Source organism: Triplophysa rosa, linkage group LG16, assembly GCF_024868665.1.
Source record: "Triplophysa rosa linkage group LG16, Trosa_1v2, whole genome shotgun sequence".
Taxonomy (NCBI): Eukaryota; Metazoa; Chordata; class Actinopteri; order Cypriniformes; family Nemacheilidae; genus Triplophysa; species Triplophysa rosa.
In genome coordinates, this window is record NC_079905.1 from 12654277 (window position 1) to 12675966 (window position 21690).

Below are 21690 nucleotides of genomic sequence, written 5' to 3' on the forward strand. Positions count from 1 at the left end.
AAATTAAACTTAAAATTAATTTAACTTATAATGCAATAGGCATAAGTAATAAAATGACAAATGCACATAAACAAAATAGCTAAAAATATACATAAATATAAAAAATATTCAAAATATGAATCAAACGACAATAAAACTGAAAACAAAACTATAATAACTCTGACCGAACCATAATAATATTATAATCTTTCTAAAATTGTAATAAAACATCTTGTGCAGTCTTATATCAAGTAACTAATAATGTACATTTATGGCAGTGAAAGAATCATAAAAACACTACAACTATATAGTTGATTAAGTCTTTCCAAGGTTTTTAATTTCTAACACCATTTTGCACATTGTCATTTGTATAAACTCCATGCAGAAGACCAAAAATTGTATATGTGACCCTGGACAACAAAACCAGTCTTATGGGTAAATTTTTCGAAATTGAGATTTTTACATAATCTGAAAGCTGAATAAATAAACTTTCTATAGATATATGAGTTGTTAAAATAGGACAATATCTGGCTGAGATACAAACGTTTAAAACTCAGGAATCTGAGAGCGCAGAAAAATCAAAATATTGAGAAAATTGCCTTTGAAGTTGTTAATCAGGGGCACTGTAGCAGGCCATCCACTCACAAAAATAAAGTTTTTATATATTTAAGGTAGGAAATTTACAAAATATCTTTATGGAACATGATCTTTACTTAATATCCTAATGATTTTTGGCATAAAAGAAAAATCGATAATTTTGACCCACACAATGTATTTTTGTCTTTTACTAAAAATGTTCCCGTGCTACTTAAGACTGGTTTTGTGATCCAGGGTCACATATATGCTCCTATGATGTCAACAACCCGCAATGTGGTGTTTTCCATAATTTGCTCTCTTGGAATGATGGAAGAGGGTTCAGTGTATCCCCACCTGAGATGAGGGATTTGGCTGCGGTTTGCAACCAGTGATGCTGATATAGCTGCCCTTTTATCCCAGTGTGTCAGAGGAGCAGACGTGTCTCACCGCTCAAGATCCTGCTGTCTGCCACAGAACACTAAGGCTTTTTATTCCCTCGAGGGGGTTTGACAAAGATTTCCTGGCCCTTATTAAATTATAATCCTCAAACTCTCCTCACCATTCACTGTCATCACAGATCGTGAATCCTTTTTCTCTGAGAGTTTGCTGGAGGATTTCCATGTGTCTTGGATAGCCTTCAGAGACAAAGTGATAGAGTGATTGTAAGCAGTCATTTAGGAGACATTTTTATCCATATGGGCCAACGGTGCTCTTATTACAAGAACAGTTTCCGTAGAACAACTTGTCATTGGGAACATTTGTAAAGTTTTACACTTGTGTGGTGGGACATTTAAAAAGAAATAAAAATTGTTTTTTTTCAACTTCAGACATTTATATATATTATATTTGTTCATCATAGCTCATTTATGGCTCAATTGGTTGGCTGAAAAAGACTGGCTGTAGGACTGAACCAAGAAAAAGAATCCTAACAGATTGATCCAGGTATTATGGGCTTTTTTTTGGCTTGAACCAGTAACCTTCAAATTACAAGTCCTGAGCTTTAGCCATTACACCACACCATCTCTGATTGACATGGCAGACATGTGAAATGGAAATACACAGACTAACAATCCATTGCAATGACCTTTCCTCTCCAAAGCAGTCAGACTGTGTTGGCCGGCACCAACACCTTAGAACAGCATAAGTTGTGTTTATTTAGCAAGCGTTTTAATGGCGTGTTAGCAGTGGATCAGAATTTCACAACAGGAACGGACTTACAGCTTTCCTCGCTCTCCTTCTGGAAGCCATTCTCGCTCGCGACCGATTTCTTTCCAGCCCCAGAGAGCAGTGAAACTTTGAATTAGGTGTGATTTCCCCAGTGTAAGCCAATAATTTGGTACTCATAAGTTCACACCCTGCGCAGCTAAACCCAGTCTAAAAACATGTAGGCATTGGCCTGGGTTCCAGAAACGTTGAGTCCGTAATTGTGTCTTCAAACTTTAGCTGACGGTGCTGAGGAAGGCATGTCCACTGAGATTGGATGAGCTGGATGAAAAATATTTGGGTGATCTGAGGGAAGGGCGAGATTTAAGAACATTGCTCATTTATCATTCTGGAGACAAGGGTGTCTCGTTCGGAAAGAGTTTCTATGTAATTTTAGCTTGACTGAATCCCAGGGTCCCACTTCCACATCAGACTTAGGTATGTACATGTAAGGCTCTTTGTGGAAACGTCCAAGGAGTTCACCTACACATGTAGGTCTCGCTCCATTGAATAATGCCACCCACATGGAGGTGGAGAGCGGGCCATTTGTCATCTGGCTGAATGCATGGCATAGTCCGCGGAGACAAAACGCAGCCAGTCGAAGATTGCTCTTTGAATGGTCTACCCCATCTACATTCTCCACACTTTCACTCTGTCAGTTTCTTCTTCTCCGCTGCTTCTGTTCTTTCATTACCACACGGGCAAATGCGCAGCGAGCAGCCAGCACGCGTCTGCATTTAATTGGGAAGACGTGAATAGAAAAAAATGCCTGCAGCGTCAGGCCCTGGCAACCCACAATAAGAGCATTCACACAAGAAATGTGCTGTGCTGTTGACGAGAAAGAGTATTAGTTTTATTTTCCATATTTTGGGATAATTGTAAAGTCATCAAGACTTTGAAATAACACAAATGGAAGGATGGGGATTATGTAGTGAGCAAAATATGCTAAATCAGACTACCTTTTAGTTTTGCTTCTTGAAAGATCACAGCTCTGCGCTCTGGGAATTCTTTGCAGCAGCTTTATGTCGAGGCCACCTGAGATGCTTTTCCAGTCTTGGAATTCTCAAATATGCTCCAATTCAATCTTTTAAATTAATGTAGGCACTGTTTATTTTTTTCTTCAACATTTGTTTTTTTGTATATTTTATTTCCCCTAAAATATACTTTAAGTCTACTTTGTTACATTTACATTTAATCGTTTAGCAGATGCTTTTATCCAAAGCAACTTAAAAATGAGGCTAGTAGTAAAGTTAATAGTATACTTAAGTATTACAGAATTATTGACTTAAGTTAAATGTATATTTCAAGTATATATATGAAGAGTTTGGTTCCAAAATGAGATAACTCCATTCATAAAACATTCATGTTTTATATTATGTTATCATGTTTTATTGTGTTTTATTGTGTTAGTTAGCTGTATTTTTTGAGTTATTATGGCTTAAATCAAAACAAACCAACTCTAGTTTGATTGATAGTAACTGGAATGCACAACAAAAAAACATGATTTTTATTGTTATTGTTATCACATTTTGGAACCAAACTCTTCTTATATAGTTTATGCATGCATAGAAACACAGTAGTATGCTTAAAGTTTAAAACTAATTGGCCTAGGCCTATATAATTAGTAAACTACAAGTATGTTAAGTTCACTTAACTTACAAAAAATATTAAATTATAAAAAAGTATGAACGTTCACTTGTGGCACAGCTGCAGTTGTAAACTATTTCAAGTTATCTACTGATGCACTTACTGTATAAATAATAAAATGGGCCAATTTAATTCCAAGTAGTGTTAAAGTACACTTCCAAGTTTACTACTAGTACACTGATATTAGCATAGGCCTACTTTGTAAGTTATTTTTTGGCCTTTACAGCTTGTTATTTTGACTGGACGAAAGAGAGGGAAATGGGGAATGAGAGAGGTGTACAGGACCTGGGAAAGGACCACAGTGCTGTTGCACAACATGTCGGCCCACCGGCACTGACCATGTTAGCATACTTAATTCTTAATTAAAGGAACAATACGGCATTTTTAGGAGGATCTATTGACAGAAATGCAATATAATATACAAAACTATTTCTTCAGAGGTGTATAAAGACCTTACGTAATGAACCATTAAGTTCGTAATACCTTAGAATAAGCTGTTTATATCTACATACAGAGCGGCCCTACATACATGGAATTCGCCACCATGTTTTGTACAGCAGCCCTAAACGGACAAACAACTGAATTAACTGAAAGTTTATTCATCATTGAGTAAGAGAGTAAAACGCGCTCTCGCTCACTCTCCAGTTTCAGCTCCAATGTGCTCTCGCGCTCTCTCTCTCCAGTATCTGGATGAGTACAATATTAAAGCGGTTCCAGATAAACAATGACCCTCAAAACTGCTCCGTCACACAGCTAATATTACAACAACAACATATCTTGGTATGTTAGTATGTTACTCACATACTGATCCGAATCAAAGCATCCTCCTCGGGGGTGATTTTAAGCCGATCTTTCTCTCCAACGTCTCTCTCTGATGGAAAGTATCTCCATAGATATCTGTGAGTGTCTCTGCTAAAAGACTTAGTACCGCGGGTCCTAACCGGTCTCTGCTGGAAAGACTTTATAATATTAACACAGGTCCTAGCTCCTACATGACATTTATCCTTCTTTTTATACTTAAAATCCACAAACCTTTTATTTTATCTAATAAATAAGTCATAGCTCTTTCTACAGTCTTTCTAATGCCTGCTTGATCTCTTCCCTGCGTCAACATGAGAACGACATCTTTTTGTACTGTGGTGGCCACCGTCGTGTTTGGACTGAACGATTCGTGGCAAATCTATAATACAACGCTAGTGGCCACTGTTAATTAAGAACTGCGCCTTTAAATATAATAAAAAATATTTTTTGTAAGGCCCTATAAGGTTTTACATACATTCTTTTCAAGTGCATCCAACATTTGAATGGTGGTATGAAAAGAGGAGAGAGATAGAAAGTGAGAAAGACACTTGAAGAAAAAGTGCTGAAGGGAAAAACAGAGTTTGTTGATGGAACAGGTAAGGAAGAGATCAGATTGTGTCTGTGTCTGAGGAGAGAAGAGCGACTGTGAACAAACTCAGACAGCTTAGCAGAGCTCATGAAATCAAACCCAGACATCAAACCATCAAGAAATCAGCTTTTTTCAAAGTAGTTTGTAATATTATATCACCTCCTGATTAATGTAAACCTCTTTATCATATATTCTTGCAGAATAGGAAAGAATGTCTGCATTTCCTGAATTAAGATGATTTTGGGATTATATTTGGAACGGTCTTAATCACATATATATCCAAAATTAACAAACCAAAGTGTCTTTCCTTTGGAGTCTGGACTTGTGGAGTCACAAAAATAAATATGAATCTGCACCGTGTACATAGGCCACTGTATGACTTTACATTCCATAATCATTTTAAGCAAAGCAACACATCCACCCTTCACCACAAGACCCTGAACTTCCATAAAAATGCCCCCAGCACAAACCAAAACATGTTTGACAGGGTCCTGGGGTAAGAACTCAATTCGACCAAATCAAATAATGAAAGCACAAAATGAAAAATCGTTTAGACGTTGGGCTTAAATTCTAACAAAACAGAGCAAAGTGGAATGCTATCTCCCCTTAAGAATATAAGCAAATATCTAACTACTGTGACCAATCTAAAACTGTGGAAAGTCTTGACAATGTACAGTACAGACATAGTCTTGCTCTTGCTGTACACAAAAACGAGAAACATCAGATTTTGACCCCATGACCTAAAAACATACAAATTTACACATTAGATGGCTTTAATAACTTAACAGGAAAAATTTAAGGGACAGTTCACCCAAAAATAAATTTGGGTGAAAACTTCTGCCATCATTTAAAGGGATAGTTCACCCAAAAATAAATTTTGAAAAATTAAAAACTGCCAACATTTATTCACTTTCATGTCCTTCAATACCTGTATATGACTCTTTCTCTGTGCAACACTAAAGAAGATATTTTGAGAAATGTCTCAGTGATTTTGTGTTCATACAATGGAATTCAATGGGGATCAATGTTGTTTGGTTACCAACATTCTTCAAAATAGGCTATCTGAACTGAACAGAATTTTCATGTTTTCATAGCATTGCAATTACTAATATTCATAGATGGTTTTACTTATAACGTGTCATTTAAACTGAGAGCGAGAGAGAGAGAGAATAAAACCGGGATAAAATTCTCAAACATATGTCTGAACCATGCTCTCTAACACCCCAGGCACCAATTCCTGATTAAAATTATGCAGAAAATCATTTCTCTATTATATCCAAAGCTGTAGTAGCACCTGTGCTAAAGGCGCTGACAATGAAACCTAAACTGAGCATGCTGTTATACGTGTGTATGTGGAGACATGTGCATGTGCAAGATACATTGCTTTATTCCCAGGACTACAGAACATGCATCATTCGCAGAGCCAAGAAAGACAGTTAAGATGAATAGTGTGGATGTATACTGTGTTTAAGAGAACATTTCCTCATGGGGAAGATAGAGGGAGTTTAATCTGATCTACATGAGAAACATATTTCCATCCCAATCCATGAGAAGGTAAAGGCACAAAACTTCATTGTTGCGAATTATGTCAAAGCTTTATTTATTTTTTACAAAACAAAATAGAAAGCGTCAAATTTTATGTGCTTTCATAAAACGGTTAGATCCATAGACTACTCCTGTTTAATGTATTTGTTGTTTCAATTCATGGCCTCATTTTATTTGGTTGGTTTGTTTGCTCTTGGGTCCACTCGTTTGTGAATTTATAGTTCTTTACTCTTATTGTTTGTTAGCAAGTGTGTTTCTATTTCCTCGAAGCACCAACGGTGCATGAATGAAACGATAAAATACATACCTTTTTCATATACACTTGACAAATTCTTGACAAACTTTAACATGTTTAACTCTTCTTCTATGCTCTTCATTTCTTTCTTTAACTTTAATACTATCCATACCTGAGCTTTGTTTGTTTGCTATGTTTATTGTCACCTCTTTAGGCGACATGCTAAATGTTCCCTTGTCTCAAGTCACTTTTTGGACAAAAGCATCTGCTATACATCGAAATACCCCAAAACCCCAAAAGAGTAACATCTGAGTTATAGCGTTCTCCTCTGGGAACCCAAAAGCCCCTGCCGTGTCTCTGAGGATGCCCCATTTGAAGATGCTGAAACAGTAGTAGAGCACCACTTGAGTTTCCCATTTATCCGTCACTTAACCTGACAAGAGCTTTAGCACCATTGCATAATTTCAACGTGGCCCTTGGGTAGGCTGGAGACCCCTCAGATAGAGGCGAGGAAAAAATTTTGTGTCAGCTTTAAGAGCTTAAGTCACGCCTCAGCAGGACCCTGACAGCATTAAATGGATGATTTATTGAACGATTCTGTAAAATGTTGTCACAGTGGCGGGACAGCTGCATATTACTAGTCAACCTGTCTGAGAAACACGTCCTGAGAACCAATTTAGCGAAACCTCCGTTTTAATATCCTCACCGGGGCAGGTCACGACGGCCATTCATTCGCCGTACGAACAGTGAAAATGCATGAGCGCCACACTTGTAAATGTTTGCTCAGCGCTGTATGGTAACTAAGGTAGTCTACATGTCAGCACAACCCAGCACGGAGAAAAAAGCGAGCGATACGGGATATGCAGACATGAAGGCCGTCGCAGGTTATGCACCATTCGGTTCCTCCTGAGATTTAATGCATGCTGAAAAGTTGATTTATGGAATAAAACTCTCAGACTCAATTTCCTCCTTTCTCACTGACTCAATAAGTGTGGTGTCTATCAACCAGACATGTTCCCGTGCTGTGTAAACACACCCACACGCTCATACCACACACAGACACGCTCTTACTTAACTTCATGTGTCTTTGAGTTCAGAACACAAGTTATTTGTGTTTGTTTATGATGGAAGAGTGACAAATTCAATCGTGCGTGTGTGTTTATGGATATTTTATTCATTTAAAGCTCTTGTTTAACTGTTGTGGCCTTTAGGGATGATCTAGAGAAAATGTTATTGCTCAGAAGTTGCTCTTTCATAGCTCGGGAGATTTCATGGAGTTCTTAAAGAAGTTGTTCATAATTTGAGTATGAACTTACAATTTCTCTAACAATTGCTTGGAAGAAACACAAATAAATAAATGAGACAAATGTTAAAAATGCGTACGGAGGTGTAAAATAACTGTAGATTGTATAGGGTAAAATAATCTGGATTTGGGTAAATATAATGCGAAATATTTAACTTGATCTCACTGGAATTCATAACTATTGTACTAAGTCGTATGAATCCATAGGCCTACATTGTGAATCGTACAAAGACGTACGATTACTAGAAAAAAAGCAATACTGAAGCCCCACCTTAACCTTAATGTCACTGGCGCGAAAGCAAATCACACAATAAATGTACGAATGAGATCGTAAGAATTCATACGAATTAGCCAAAATTAGCCACCTTGTGAAATGGGTATGTTTTTACTGTGAGATTGTTTGGGTTCATATTGAGCTCTTCAATAATACTGACTTTTGATTGTACATTTGGCAAAATTGAGCTCAGATTGTGACATTTTTAAGATCTCTTCTGAAACTCTAATGGAGACGTTTGTGGGAAATCTGGGTCTTTTTCTCAGGAGAAATATCTGAGACATAGGAACAAAAGTTCAATTTTCCTCTCCATTTAATCTCATTGATGCCTAGGAGAAATAATTGACATATAATTGACGTATTAAATACTATCAAGACCATTATTGTTGATATATAACATCTGTATCGCTACTTCCATTACACTTGTGTGTGTGATTCTTGTGATTTAACATGTGAGATAGGCACAATATTTTAACATTTATCAGGCCTAGATTGCAATTCTTTAATTTGTACATGTACAAAACATTAAACCATTGGTATAAAAAAAACATTTAGGATCAATATTTGTATGTGAAGATCAGTTTCAAAACTTCTTTAAGATCAGTCATGTATATCTGTAGTGTCTACCGAGCAAATTCTATGCACCTGAGAGGGCCTCAGCATGGCCCTGTCGGCTCTTTGTGGGTTTACTGGAGAAGTAAAGTGTACATTTCACAAACCTTTCAGCGAGAACCAAGAAATTTAAGGTGATGAAAAATGGCCATAGCTCTCTTTTGAACTATTTACTTATGGCTCTCTGGTTTTGGTGTCTTGGTTACCACCTGAACACCATGTTGTTTTTAGAGATTACTGTAAGTAGTTTTTGGCCCCTGCAGCGGTGGGTTTGTTTGCCTTAATTTTTTGCCAACATGCAGTAAGAGTAAGTGTTGTAGCATATACGTTTTATGTTTTTCTACAAGCACCTGTGCGAGAACGTTCCACCTTATAATTGAGTTTCACAGGTCTGGTTAGAGGTGAATTACATCAATATGCTTTTAAAGTTTGTTTTTAGTCGTGGTGGATTGTTATTCTTGTTTTATTTTCCTGATTTGATGGCCGTCTTATATGGGAAAGCCATAAAGTTTGTAATGTCTCAAAGACTGGGGCGAATACTTCCTAATTTCCCGTTCTGCTCGAAAAACCCTTTTCTCTTGTGTTTTGAATTTTGGTAGCTGTTACCGTAAATTCTTGTGTGCAAGTGATTTCAGTTCCCTTTTATATAAATCTGTTTCAGATAAACTATCACCCCATTTGCCAAATTGGACCTTTTTATTGTTTTTTGGATGGCTTTACTTTCAGTTGTTGTGAATGGCTTTGGTTACGCAGAAGCTCCTTACTTTTTTGCATTGCAGACATTTGGCAGTCACCCATCATTGTGTGCATATCTATGTTTTTGACCTCAGCTGTGTGCTGTAAACACGGTTTGCGGGTGTGTGTGCACATGCACGGCTGAGCTCTTGGCCAGACAGATTGCGTGAGACATTTTTACTGTGTCTGCAGAGCTTTTCAAGAAAAACATTAGATAAACAGATTGTGCCGGCCCGTGAAACAGGGGTAATGTCTGATTTCGATCGTTTTAAGTGTTAAGACGCCTGCTCAAAGCAGGGTACATAGTTAAAGACGTCTAAATTGCCCTTCCCACAATACCACAACCCCCGAGAATGATTCACCCCCCAACCAATGACAGCGAATTGTTCAAGCAGGCCATACCACCAGTACTCTCATTTTCTGTTTTTGCTTACGTCTTTCTGTCTGTCTTTCTCTCTTTCTTGGCATTTCTGCTTGTTCTCTGACTTGTGATCATGTTTTTCCTGGAGGGGGAAATGGCTGCATGTGAGAACTAGGAGGAAGCAAGTATTTCGTAGCGAGCGCAAACACAGATGCTCTCACAGACGTGACTAATCACACAGGCTCGCTCGTGTTTTTCGGGACTGCACATCCTTACACGACCGTAAAATAAGACGGCAGCCGCAAAGCTATATGCTCACGGTTGCAATAAAGAGAAATCACACTACACACGGTCAGAAGGGCTTCTAGGCAAGAGCAAAGCTGAAAATTGTCCCTCCAGAGTCCAGTAGAAGTCTGAGTCTACATTACAGTAATAATAACAATAAAAAAGTGAAAATGATAAAAGAGGAAAACGTCAATGAACCACGGTGAATTAGGCAAATCAAACATCCACATAATGCCTTGTTTGGAGTCCAGCTGATTGGGAAAACACAGCCGGACTGATGTGTACTCAATCAGGCCTGTTTCTCATTTGGACCAGGTTCACTGCAGATGTGGTTCTACATGGACATGTGCTCTGCCATGTTTCACTGTCAGCCATATTTCTATATTAGTTTTTTAGTTTGCTATTGATGCAACACAGGCACAAACCAAATGTTGTCAACTGCGCTGTTTGCATGCTGCCCTTGTAAACGTCTTGGATAGGTTTCAGAAACACATCTGTTTAAATGTGCGGTTATGGTCCACTGCACTGCAAAAAACCCTTTTAGTGATTATTTTAGTTCTAGTAAAAATGGGAGTCCTTAACTTGATTTATATATACTGTAAACCAGTCAAGATCAAGTAAAAATCTTAAAATGTTGCATTTTGGACCTACAGTAAACATTGATTTAACTTTTAACCTACAAAATTCATTAACTTCAAATGTAATCAAGCTGTGGAAAATATCAATTACATTACATTATATAACAACATTATGTAATGTTTACTGTATTCTTACATTTATTCATTTATCTTTTTTTTATTTTATTAATGCCGTGGAGCGTCACTAAAATCCACCCTCTCGCAGTGAGCTCTGTGGGTAATAGGGAGGCTCAGGGATGACGTATTTTTGAATGCAAAACCTGGAAGCGAGTTAGCATTTTAGGACTCCTAAAATTCCTACATTTCCATCGCTCCAAAGTTTATGGGTTTTTGGTGAATCGCCCAAAATAAGGTCTGTGGTATACAAAACTTCTAAATGTTTTCACGTTTTATTCTATGACATAAAACACACCAATTATAACCCGCTTGTGATTTTTTAAAGCCTTATTGTGTCTTAAAAATGGCGGTTGCTAACAAGTTGCTAAAAGCAACTACTTCTTTTGGCGGGGACTTTAGACGTCATCACGCATGTAAAGGGCACAAATCTCTTAAAATGTAGATGCGGATCCATTCACGGAGTAATTACTTACCAGGGAACACATTTTTAATAAAGTTTGAAAGAGTTGTCGGAGGCTTGGTGGTGGTGACGTTGATATCGAGCGACCTTAAGTGTAGTCTGTTTATAACATAGTGTTAGCTTTTTACTTCTGACGATTGTATTTCAGCTTCAAAGGGAACCAGCGTGGCGCTTACTTCTGGGTTAGCCTACAAAAAATCATCATCTCTGAGGGACTGGATATCAGCCGTTAAGTGTCCATGGATTCACACTTTGGCCGTTTCTCAATTCCAAGAACGCAAAGAACGGACTTGTGTTCTTTTGGAGACCGGTCTTGTGAGGCAGCCTCGGAAGAACGAACTTGGATTGACGCGCCACAGTGACTTCTGGGACTTCAAGCAAGGCTGCATACGATGCCTTGATATCGAGAACACATCCGGGTACTTTCATGCTTTCTCTGTTCTTGGCTGTGTCTGAAATCGCCCACTATACTCTTATTCACTATTCCCTACATTAGTTCAGTAATATAGTCCACTTTAAGGAGCGGTTGAAAACAAGTGAGTAAATTCGGACACTCGGTGCACAGGAAATGCTGCGGCCGCCATCTTCTGCCGAGAGGCGGGAATTCATTCAGCGCGAGCATCACAATAGATGGCTAGCAGCTAGCCGTGAGTGTACATCGGTTGTACACTCGTTATTATGATGCATCATGGGATTGAATGAGTGCACTCAATAATGTCCACTATGAATTTGGACACCACTAAAAATGGATGTCCATCTTCTCAGTTTCTTTTGATTGTTATCAGAAATAATCTACAGACACTGTTGTTTGTGAATGTGTACCGGAAGTTCAGTTGGGGTCACAAAAGGCTGCACGCGCCGTAACGTTTGTTTATTTTGTTACGATGAAAACATCTATAAAATCATTAAGTATGAGCACCAAAGTAAGTGCCTATAGTCTACATAGCACACTCTTAAATATAAAGTTGCTACAAAAGTTTTTTCACAGCAATGCCATAGAAGAACCATTTTTGCTTCCCCACTTCAAGTCAAAGGTTCTTAAAATAACTGTTTTTTTCTTACATTTTTATAGACTGAAGCACACTGCTTTCCTTAGAAGGCAATCGGTTACATTCTATAGTATATATTAGACTTACGCTTAAACCAAGAAAATGTGGTACGAAAAAACTTAAGATATGTCTCAAAAAACGTTTCAAGTAAATGTATCTTGTTTTAAGGTTGTTTAGATATTTTAACTATAAAATGTAGGGGTTTTACTTGAGAAAGGGGCACAATTAACCTTTGGTTAGAGTTTAAAGAGTCTCATGTTGAGCTGTGCCACTGTGGAGAAAGCTGAGCTGACCTGTGGGTCTCATGCCTTTAGATCCAGTCAGACTGACTATTAAGGTTTTGTGTTCAAACCTGTGGTTATGAGAGGAGAGTTCAGCTGTCACAGCACATTGAAATAGGAAGTGAGGTAGGTTATGAATGTGTCTTGGCTTGGCTGGGTCCACTGAGAGTGGCAAACCAAAGCCTGTGAACTATGAAGGCCACGGATAAGATGTCCATGTGCTTTTGGACAGAATTTAAGACGGGCTTCTGTCAGCAGTATTTAGGCTGTCCCAGAGGCTTCAAGGGTTGAGCGCTCTTGAGAGAACAGCGTGTGCAGAATTGTCAATAAACCACTTGTCACTTTAAATCAGATTGAGAGACGGCTCATCAAGGGGGGAAGTTAGCTAAAACTGTTCTTTTCAACGGATGGGTCACGACCCACAAATGGGTTGCAGGTTTGTTCTGATGGGTTCACAGAAAACCGACTAACAACTAAATTTATCTTCGTGCAGTCTGAATAAGGTTAAATAAAGCAAAATAATAAAATAAGCAAAATTAAAGTGATAGTAATTTTTGTCATTTTAAATCTGTATGTGACTCTTTGTTCTTTGGAACACAAAAGAAGATATCTTGAGAAATGTCTCAGTGGTTTTGTGTCCATACAGTGGAAGTCAATGGGGCCACTGTTGTTTGGTTACCAATGTTCTTCAAAGTATTTTCTTTTGTGTTCTGCAGAAGAAAAAAGTCATACAAGTTCGGAATGACATGAGGGTGAATAGATTATGAAAGAATTTTCATTATGGGGTGAACTTTCTCTTTACCTTTTTAGTAAGACCATTTTTCTCTGGTAAATTACTTTATCATAAGGGTTCATTTGCAACGAGAATAGACATGCATTGATACTGCGCACCTGATCAGATATGTGTAAATATTTGGTACGAGGAACATGAGGATGAAATTATCATTCCTTCCTGCTGTAAATTAAAGCAAACAGCTGTCTCAGTGAATGACTGGTTAAACAAACCACAGACGTAAGAACACGGAGCCCTGCCTATAAGCTGCTTTGGCATTCGTACCTTTTTGCCCAGTCTTGAACCTGAATGGATTCAATAATTCCACCCGTGACCCACCTTAGCCAGCTTTGTGGGAAGACCCTCGTGGCATAAGCATCTCCGCAGGCCCCAAAATGAAACCATGTACCTCTGACAAGGCTCCTTGTCTACACTGAACAACTGTTGAGATATTCTGTGATTTTCCATTGAGTATTGAAATGATGCCTATAATAATATTTCACTTGTAATGTTTAACATGAAGGGCTTTGCTTTTGCAGTTTTGGACAGGTGTTGAGGGTTATGTTGTAGTCCATGTGGTGTTTATGCATGACACTGTCACTCAATATTACACCTACTGGCGGTAATGCCGACTGCCGTAGGACTTTGAAAACCAACCAGGCGCATTGGCAAATCCAACATAAACAGGGAAATGAAGGGAATTTCGAAACCAAATCGAGGTATCCAAAAATGATTGAGAGTAAAGAACAGTTGAAGACCTCGATCAAATGCCTGATTTCTCAGATAATCCGTCTGTTTAGTTGTTATAAAACCCAACAGCCTTTGGTGCTCATGCACTTGGGTGACCCCGATGTGTTAAATATTGCTTTCAGATGTTTATACAATTGGCTTTTGAATGGAAAGTGACGTAAAAAAGAACTTTTAACCAAAAGGGACAAACAGTGAATTGATTATTTCTCTCTTTCTTTGCAGTTTGAACCTTGTGACCCCAGAGGCCAATGACAATGTTGGCACTGCTCTGTGTCCTGCTAACTCTGGGAAAACATGCCCTGGGTGGAGGCTACGCCCCCATGCCACAGATGAAATACGTGCAGCCCATGATGAAAGGGCCTGTCGGACCACCGTTCAGAGAAGGAAAAGGCCAGTATCTTGGTAAGTACTGTTTGAGAGCCTTTTAAAACTACAGGAGATCAGTCTGTCTGTCAGACGATTGAAATTTACATTGAAATAATTCACATACACATTGTCAGTATTATTCATAAGGATAAATATTTATGGAAGTCGACATGAGCAAATATTCCAATTCCAAGCAATTGAGATTCTTCAGGCAGGAAGGAGTCAGGGAGTCAAGCCAGAAGTTTGTCAGACTGAAAGCTTTCGAGATGCACAAGAGCGGATCGCCATTCAGTGTCTTCTCTCCCTTTTCTGGTATTTGAGAGGGCATTGCGAGTGTGTCAAAGAGGGAGAAGAGAAGAGAGAGGCATGGTTCGCTGAATCACCTCCCTTTGGTGCAAAATATCACAGATCCATATACTCTAGATCTGAAGGGAATCAAAGAGGGAAAGGGGGCGTGGCAGTGACAGAAACAAGCAAGAGGGATCAAGAGAGCCTTGTGCTGAAGAGAAAGCCAGTGTAGGTGTCAGAACGAAGGCTCTCTTTTCTGATGTACTCTGGCTGGTTTCTGTTTCACATGTAAAGAGAGAAGTTCAAATTCTCCTCAAAGGATCATTATTATTGTACATAGATGCACTGATAGTAGCCTATCTATCCAGCAAATTCTGGAATGCCACAATATTGAAAATCTACTTTTAAATTAAGGTCATGTGTCTAGTAATGGTAAGGCCTGTGATCATAAATTAAGACTCAAAAACTTTTCTCTGTATTTTTCTCTGTTGATAGCTATTGACATCTTGGCATGTCTGTAGTCTGCTGATAAAGATTGTCTGTGATTGGCCTGTTTGCCTCTCTTAGCGTCTGGTAGATTTTTACATGAGTTTTAGTGAGTTAGCTTGTATACCATTGTGTGTATCTGTGCCAAGATACAAATGCATCCACACACAAAAAAAAATAAGTACCTGGGTACAATAGGCTATGTATCGTAATGTAGGCTACTATTGTATTACAATCTGCAAACCACTGGTATACTGTTATTTTATGATTTTGGATTATTCTGCTTATAGCTGTTAAATTCTAAAAGTTTTAATTCTTTCAAGGACTACTGTAAAACCATAAAATAGTCATGAATGTAATTAAAGTTCATTTAACACCTCTGTGATACAGTACATGTAAACGATCTCTTCAAAGTAGTCTGGCCGTGAGTTGTTTTTCTCTAAGAAAGTGCCTACTGCCATCTAGTGGACACTTGAAACATGCAATTACCTGTAGTTTGCTAATGTGAGTGAAAATTTTACCAAATTTATTTGAGATGTGGATGTCACGTAACACACAGACTTAAAATATTAGCAAATAACTTTTCTAGGGCAATTTTTTTTAATAAAATGTATTTAGGATGTTTGTTTATTGTCATCTTTATGTGTTTTATGAGCTAAAACAATAATGACCATGACATATAATGATTATCATATTATTTAAATGGTACTTTGAGGTACTTCAAGGAATACGGTATTATTATTGTAGCCTATTTTGTAAGTCTAACTACAACATAGGTATGAGAGGCAAATATAAATAAAATTAGTACCAATTTATTTCCATTATAAGCCATACATTTTTGAAGTAATGTGTGGTTTTATTTAAATTGTATGTTTTGCATATTTACATGTGAAGTATTGATCACAACCATCACATTAATTTAGGCCTATGTGCAATAAATTGTTGTACCACTTGAGGGCGCTTAACACTTAGAGTAGCCATACGTTTCTACTGTAATACTCGTATGACTGTTGAAAAACAAAATATTCATAATTAGTTTTCAGGCTTCAGAAAGGTTATGTAAACAAACATGTTTCCATGGGAACCGTTAAAAAAATGTTTTACATATTTTAAATTATTAAAAAATATTAGGCCTACTTGAATTGTTCACAATTCTCATAGCCTACTTTAAATTCCTACTGTTCCATATTTTGGATCACTGTACTATTATTAGACAATATAAAAAAACAAAAAAACAGTAATGATAAAGAATGAGTTGATGTGCCCAAACGTTTGACTGGTAGAATACTACCAGTTATAATAACTTTTTTCCTGAAAGGTAGTATAGATTTTTTTGTTGCATCATGAAAAACTTCTATAAGCTCACGTATAGAAAAGCCACATGGATTTCACATATATGGTATTGAAACATTTTTATGTCAATAATGTGTAAAATGTCTTGTGATGGCAAGTTGTCAATGTGAAAATGTGAAATTCATGTTGTTTTTCTGTAAGAGCACACACCAGCTTCTGTTTCAAACAAATGTGCAACTTCCCAGTCACAGACCAATGTCAAAAAATTGATTTAGGCACCTAAATGCTTAAACAAGTTACAATTTTAAAATATTCTTCAACATATCTCAACATCTGTGCTACTCTGATCACCTGAAAAGACCCAAATTTAATGTCCTATCGAATGAACTTATCTCTTAAGATGACTGTTGTGAAATTTAGTGACTTTAAAGTATTTTTCTGACTAGCATAGTTGGTGATTCTAAGCACAAACATGACTGTCAAATGTCATGACTGCAGTTCCACTGCTAAAATTCCGCAGAGGTCAAATGCTGTTAAGAATCTTGTCTTTGTCCTTTGTTTATGTTTTGTCAATAAACACATTTATTCTGCCCTGTAGGCTGTGGAGCAAAGCACAGTGCAGAATGTTGCACTTTAGGGTCACCTTATTTATAACTAAACAACAAATGTGATGGTCTAAAAGAAATATGTTTGTGAAGATATTAAGAACACCATTGTAACTGATTGACAGTATATTTTTTAGGCAAAGATTTCCTAAGCAGAAAACTTGTTTATAATGAGCTGATATTCAACTCTGACTGGTTTAATCAAACAACTCTCTCTTATTTCTTTTTTCAGATTTTCCACCGATGATGGAGATAAAGGGGGAGCCAGGTCTTCAAGGGAAACCAGGACCAAGGGGACCTTCTGGGCCTCCCGGATTACCAGGGAAACCAGGGCTAGGAAAACCTGGTCTCAACGGTCAGCCAGGTCCTCAGGGGCCATCAGGATTCCCTGGAATTGGAAAGCCTGGCCTACCAGGACTACCAGGAAAAATAGGGCCTAAGGGACCTTCAGGACTCAATGGTGAGGTTGGTCCTCGTGGAGAGCCAGGTCCACGGGGAATACCAGGTCAGCCAGGCCAACCTGGGCCTGCAGGTCTGTCATTGAATGGCAAACCGGGGTTACCTGGGACAAAAGGCACACCTGGCCCAAGAGGTGAACCAGGGTCAAAAGGATTACGCGGTATTCCTGGAGAACAAGGACCAAGGGGGGAAAATGGCAATGGCAAGCCAGGTCTAACAGGTTCTAGGGGGCCCAATGGCCTTCAGGGACCTCCAGGAGCTCCAGGTGTCCCTGGGTTGGGTAAACCAGGATTGGATGGGCTACCTGGAACATCTGGGCCGAAAGGAGATAAAGGAGCTCCAGGGGAGCAAGGTGTTCCTGGAGGAGTTGGTCCTCTTGGGCTGCAGGGGCAGCCGGGGCCACCTGGCTTGGGGAAGCCTGGGCTTGATGGTGTACCAGGTAATCCAGGCCCAATAGGGCCAAAGGGTGAACCTGGTATCAGAGGAACACCTGGGTTTCCTGGACCTCCTGGCTATGGTAAACCAGGGCTTGCAGGACAAAAAGGTGACAGAGGTCCTGCTGGATTACAAGGTGCACCTGGTGGCAAAGGTGAACCTGGATTAGGAGGCCTAACGGGCGATCTGGGGCCACCTGGACCGCAAGGGCTTCCAGGTCCACAAGGCCAAATGGGTCTTCCTGGAAAACATGGTTTACCTGGTCTGAAGGGAGAGCTTGGCCCACAAGGGCCCCCAGGCTTACCAGGACTTAGAGGAGATCAGGGTCCCAGTGGGCTAGCAGGAAAACCCGGTGTTCCAGGAGAGAGGGGCCTTCCTGGTCTCACTGGACCCACAGGTAAGACTGGGCCTAAAGGTGACTCAGGAGGCACTGGTTTACCAGGTAATCCTGGTCTGATTGGAGGACCAGGGCCAAAAGGTGAGAATGGGTTTCCAGGACCCCCTGGGCCACGGGGGACATCAGGAATTCCTGGACTTCCAGGCCCCACTGGTCACATGGGACCACAAGGTGTTCCAGGGTTAAAAGGTGAACCAGGTCTACCGGGGCCCCAAGGAATTGGAAAGCCAGGAGATATGGGGATGTCTGGACCACAAGGACCTCCAGGAAAACCTGGCGTACCTGGACTAAGTGGTATGCAGGGCCCTCCAGGTCCACCTGGACCTCCCGGACCCCCTGGCTCCTCAAATGGTCCGGAGACAGCAGTTCAAGGGCCAAGCATTGGAGGTGAAACGATTTCAAAACCAATTGGTGAGAAACCACAGTTTGGTCAGGCCGAGCTCTCCGCCAGTGTGGCTCCTGCGTTTACAGCTATTTTGACTACACCATTCCCACCTTCTGGAATGCCAATCAAATTCGACAGGACTCTCTACAACGGGCAAAATGCTTACAACCCTGCCACTGGCATCTTCACAAGCCCTCTTCCTGGAGTCTACTATTTTGCTTATCATGTACATGTAAAGGGAACCAGCCTGTGGGTGGCACTCTATAAAAACAATGTGCCAGCCACATACACATATGACGAATACAAGAAGGGCTATATGGACCAGGCATCAGGTAGTGCAGTACTGGAGCTGAAAGAAAATGACCAGGTTTGGGTACAGATGCCCTCTGACCAAGCAAATGGCCTCTACTCCACTGAGTACATCCATTCATCCTTCTCAGGATTCCTTCTGTGCCCCACATAACGGTCCATCTTACCTGAAAAATCCCCAATTAAGTGCCGTGCAGTAACATCTGCAATAAAAGCAGTCAGATAACAGGAAAGACTTACTGAACGACACAGAGGACAGAGAAAGTTTACAACAGAGGATATAGAATTCATGCAACGCCTCTGTTATAACTCTCTCTCTCTCTCTCTTTAGACTATCTGATTTGATACATTGTTTTACTTTTAAATGTTGTTATTTTTTGCCTATATTATAATTTTATTATAACTGTTATATTATTTTTGTTGATGTTGTTATGTAATGGTGTTATTTTATTGAAGTTGTTGTTGTTGTAGTTGTTGTTGTTTATTGGAATCAGACTATTAAGTACTTTGCAACGTGTAGGTAACCGTTTTAAGACTTACCCATGTGACTGCACACTTTGACAAATGTTAGGACTCCCATTGAGGTCCATCACATTGACTCTGGGGTTATGTGTTCCCCTGGTTGCAGTCATATTCATATACATCCCCTAAATATTTTCTTCATGTAACACAAACTACTTGATCAGTGCAACATTTCATTTCTTAATAGTGCAGACATTTCAAATGTTGTTTGTACTTAGTAAATTTACCAATAATTTACAGTAAAGAGTAATCCTCAGTTCTGTGTTGTGTTTCTTATTAATGCCATACAGCTACATATTTTGTTTGATTTAATGTGTTAAGCAACAGCTGTATCGTAATTTGTCTGTATCCTTGAAAACTACATTGAGAACATTGTGTTTGAACATTGAGTTTAAAAAAAATTACTTGAGTTAATGAGTTCATTGCTGAATACATGACAGGTTTCTGTAAAGGTTTAAAGAGGACAGCTATACAACATAACACCTAATAACAAAACAAATATGCAATTTCTCTGTTAAAATCATATAAAAATAAATGCAAACTTCATAGCTTCTCTTTAAAATCTTACAGTAGGGTAACCTACAGTACGTAGGGGGATAGTAAGGGACTACTATAGATTGAGAGCATCATTCTGATTTCTTGTAACTAATCAGTTCTCCACCATGAAAAAACATTGCGTACCTAAAATATTTTACACCCTCTAATCATATTTTTCTCATTGCAGCATTTGCTATGACACACGACCCATAATGACATATTGACTTCCTATTCGCATATAACTTAATTTTTTACATGATTCTAGAGTTACTCTGTCATTGGGGTGATTGATAATGTCTAACATTTTGATACGTTGTGGTGTGAAAGGACTCCTCTAAAACGCTGAAATTACAAACAGTATTCCTTAAATTTATGAAAATTAGAAAAAATAGATAGAATTAAAATGTTTGATAAGTGGTTTACAGTGGTTCTGAGCATCATTGTAATATGGTAGTTTTCAGAGGAAGCAATATGATAAAAGTTTGTTACTAGTATTACATCAACATGATTGTCTAGTTGTCAAATTATTAGACTACATGCCCTTTAAAATCTATCTAAAAGACACAAGGAAACGAACAAACATTTCCTGGCACACGTACAGTTTTCATTATGTTTAGGCAACAGTTCCTTCTTATTTCAGTTTTTACTTAGCAGTGGGGGTGTATTTAATGACGTCCTTATTGTATATTAATACTGTGATGGATATTTTCTACAATATATGGACATTTTGTTTTTGTGCAATAGTTGAAGGTTTTTTTTTATTCATTGTGCTACTATCTCAAACCATATCTGACTATGGTGCTTCTTCTTGATTTTCAAAACAAACCGGGATAAAAGCCTTGATTCTGTTCCTAGGGATATTTGTTCATTATCAATCAAATTTAAAGAAACAACCGATCCCATTTGCACATGAACTTAATGAAGGCATATTTATACATTTGTAATAGTCCAATGAGAATGTCCAGCCACCATACGACTAACTTTTTATTTAACAGCATCGAGGAGTGAAGAGCATTTTAGTAACTCACTACCATTGTTTCTCTTTTTGTCTATGTATCACTCTATAGGACATTATGTCTTGTACATGGCTATTGCGTTTACTTTGTGCAGTCCATTTTAGGTATTAAATGCACTCTTTTGATTGAACATATTTTGTCAGTCTGTACAAAATCTGCAAGTACCTGACAGTACTGATGCGACATCAATAAAGACTTTCTTGATCAAAAGTGTCTTTATTTTTTGCCTTCCTTTACTGAAAAGAACAAGGGAGCTGTTAGTTGTAAATTATAAATGGGATGTGAAATGGGATTAATATCATATGGTTGGTGTAGCTAAAATTCACATCACACAATTCACGTTCTCATCACAGGGCCTAGAACTATGTTGTGAAATCTCA

General features: G+C 38.6%; 1 protein-coding gene across 3 annotated transcripts in view; it reads left to right on the top strand.

Annotated features, from left to right (window-relative positions):
• col8a2 (collagen, type VIII, alpha 2) overlaps positions 1-21513 on the top strand; it is a 58984-nt gene extending 37471 nt beyond the window's left edge. For all 3 annotated transcript variants that reach the window (XM_057355620.1, XM_057355618.1, XM_057355619.1), the window contains exons 2-3: positions 14435-14614; positions 17483-21513. In XM_057355620.1, coding sequence (XP_057211603.1) covers positions 14461-14614; positions 17483-19389 — 2061 coding nt within the window. In that variant the 5' untranslated portion in view covers positions 14435-14460 and the 3' untranslated portion in view covers positions 19390-21513. The remainder of the gene's footprint in view (positions 1-14434; positions 14615-17482) is intronic.
• The last annotated feature ends 177 nt before the right edge of the window (positions 21514-21690 follow it).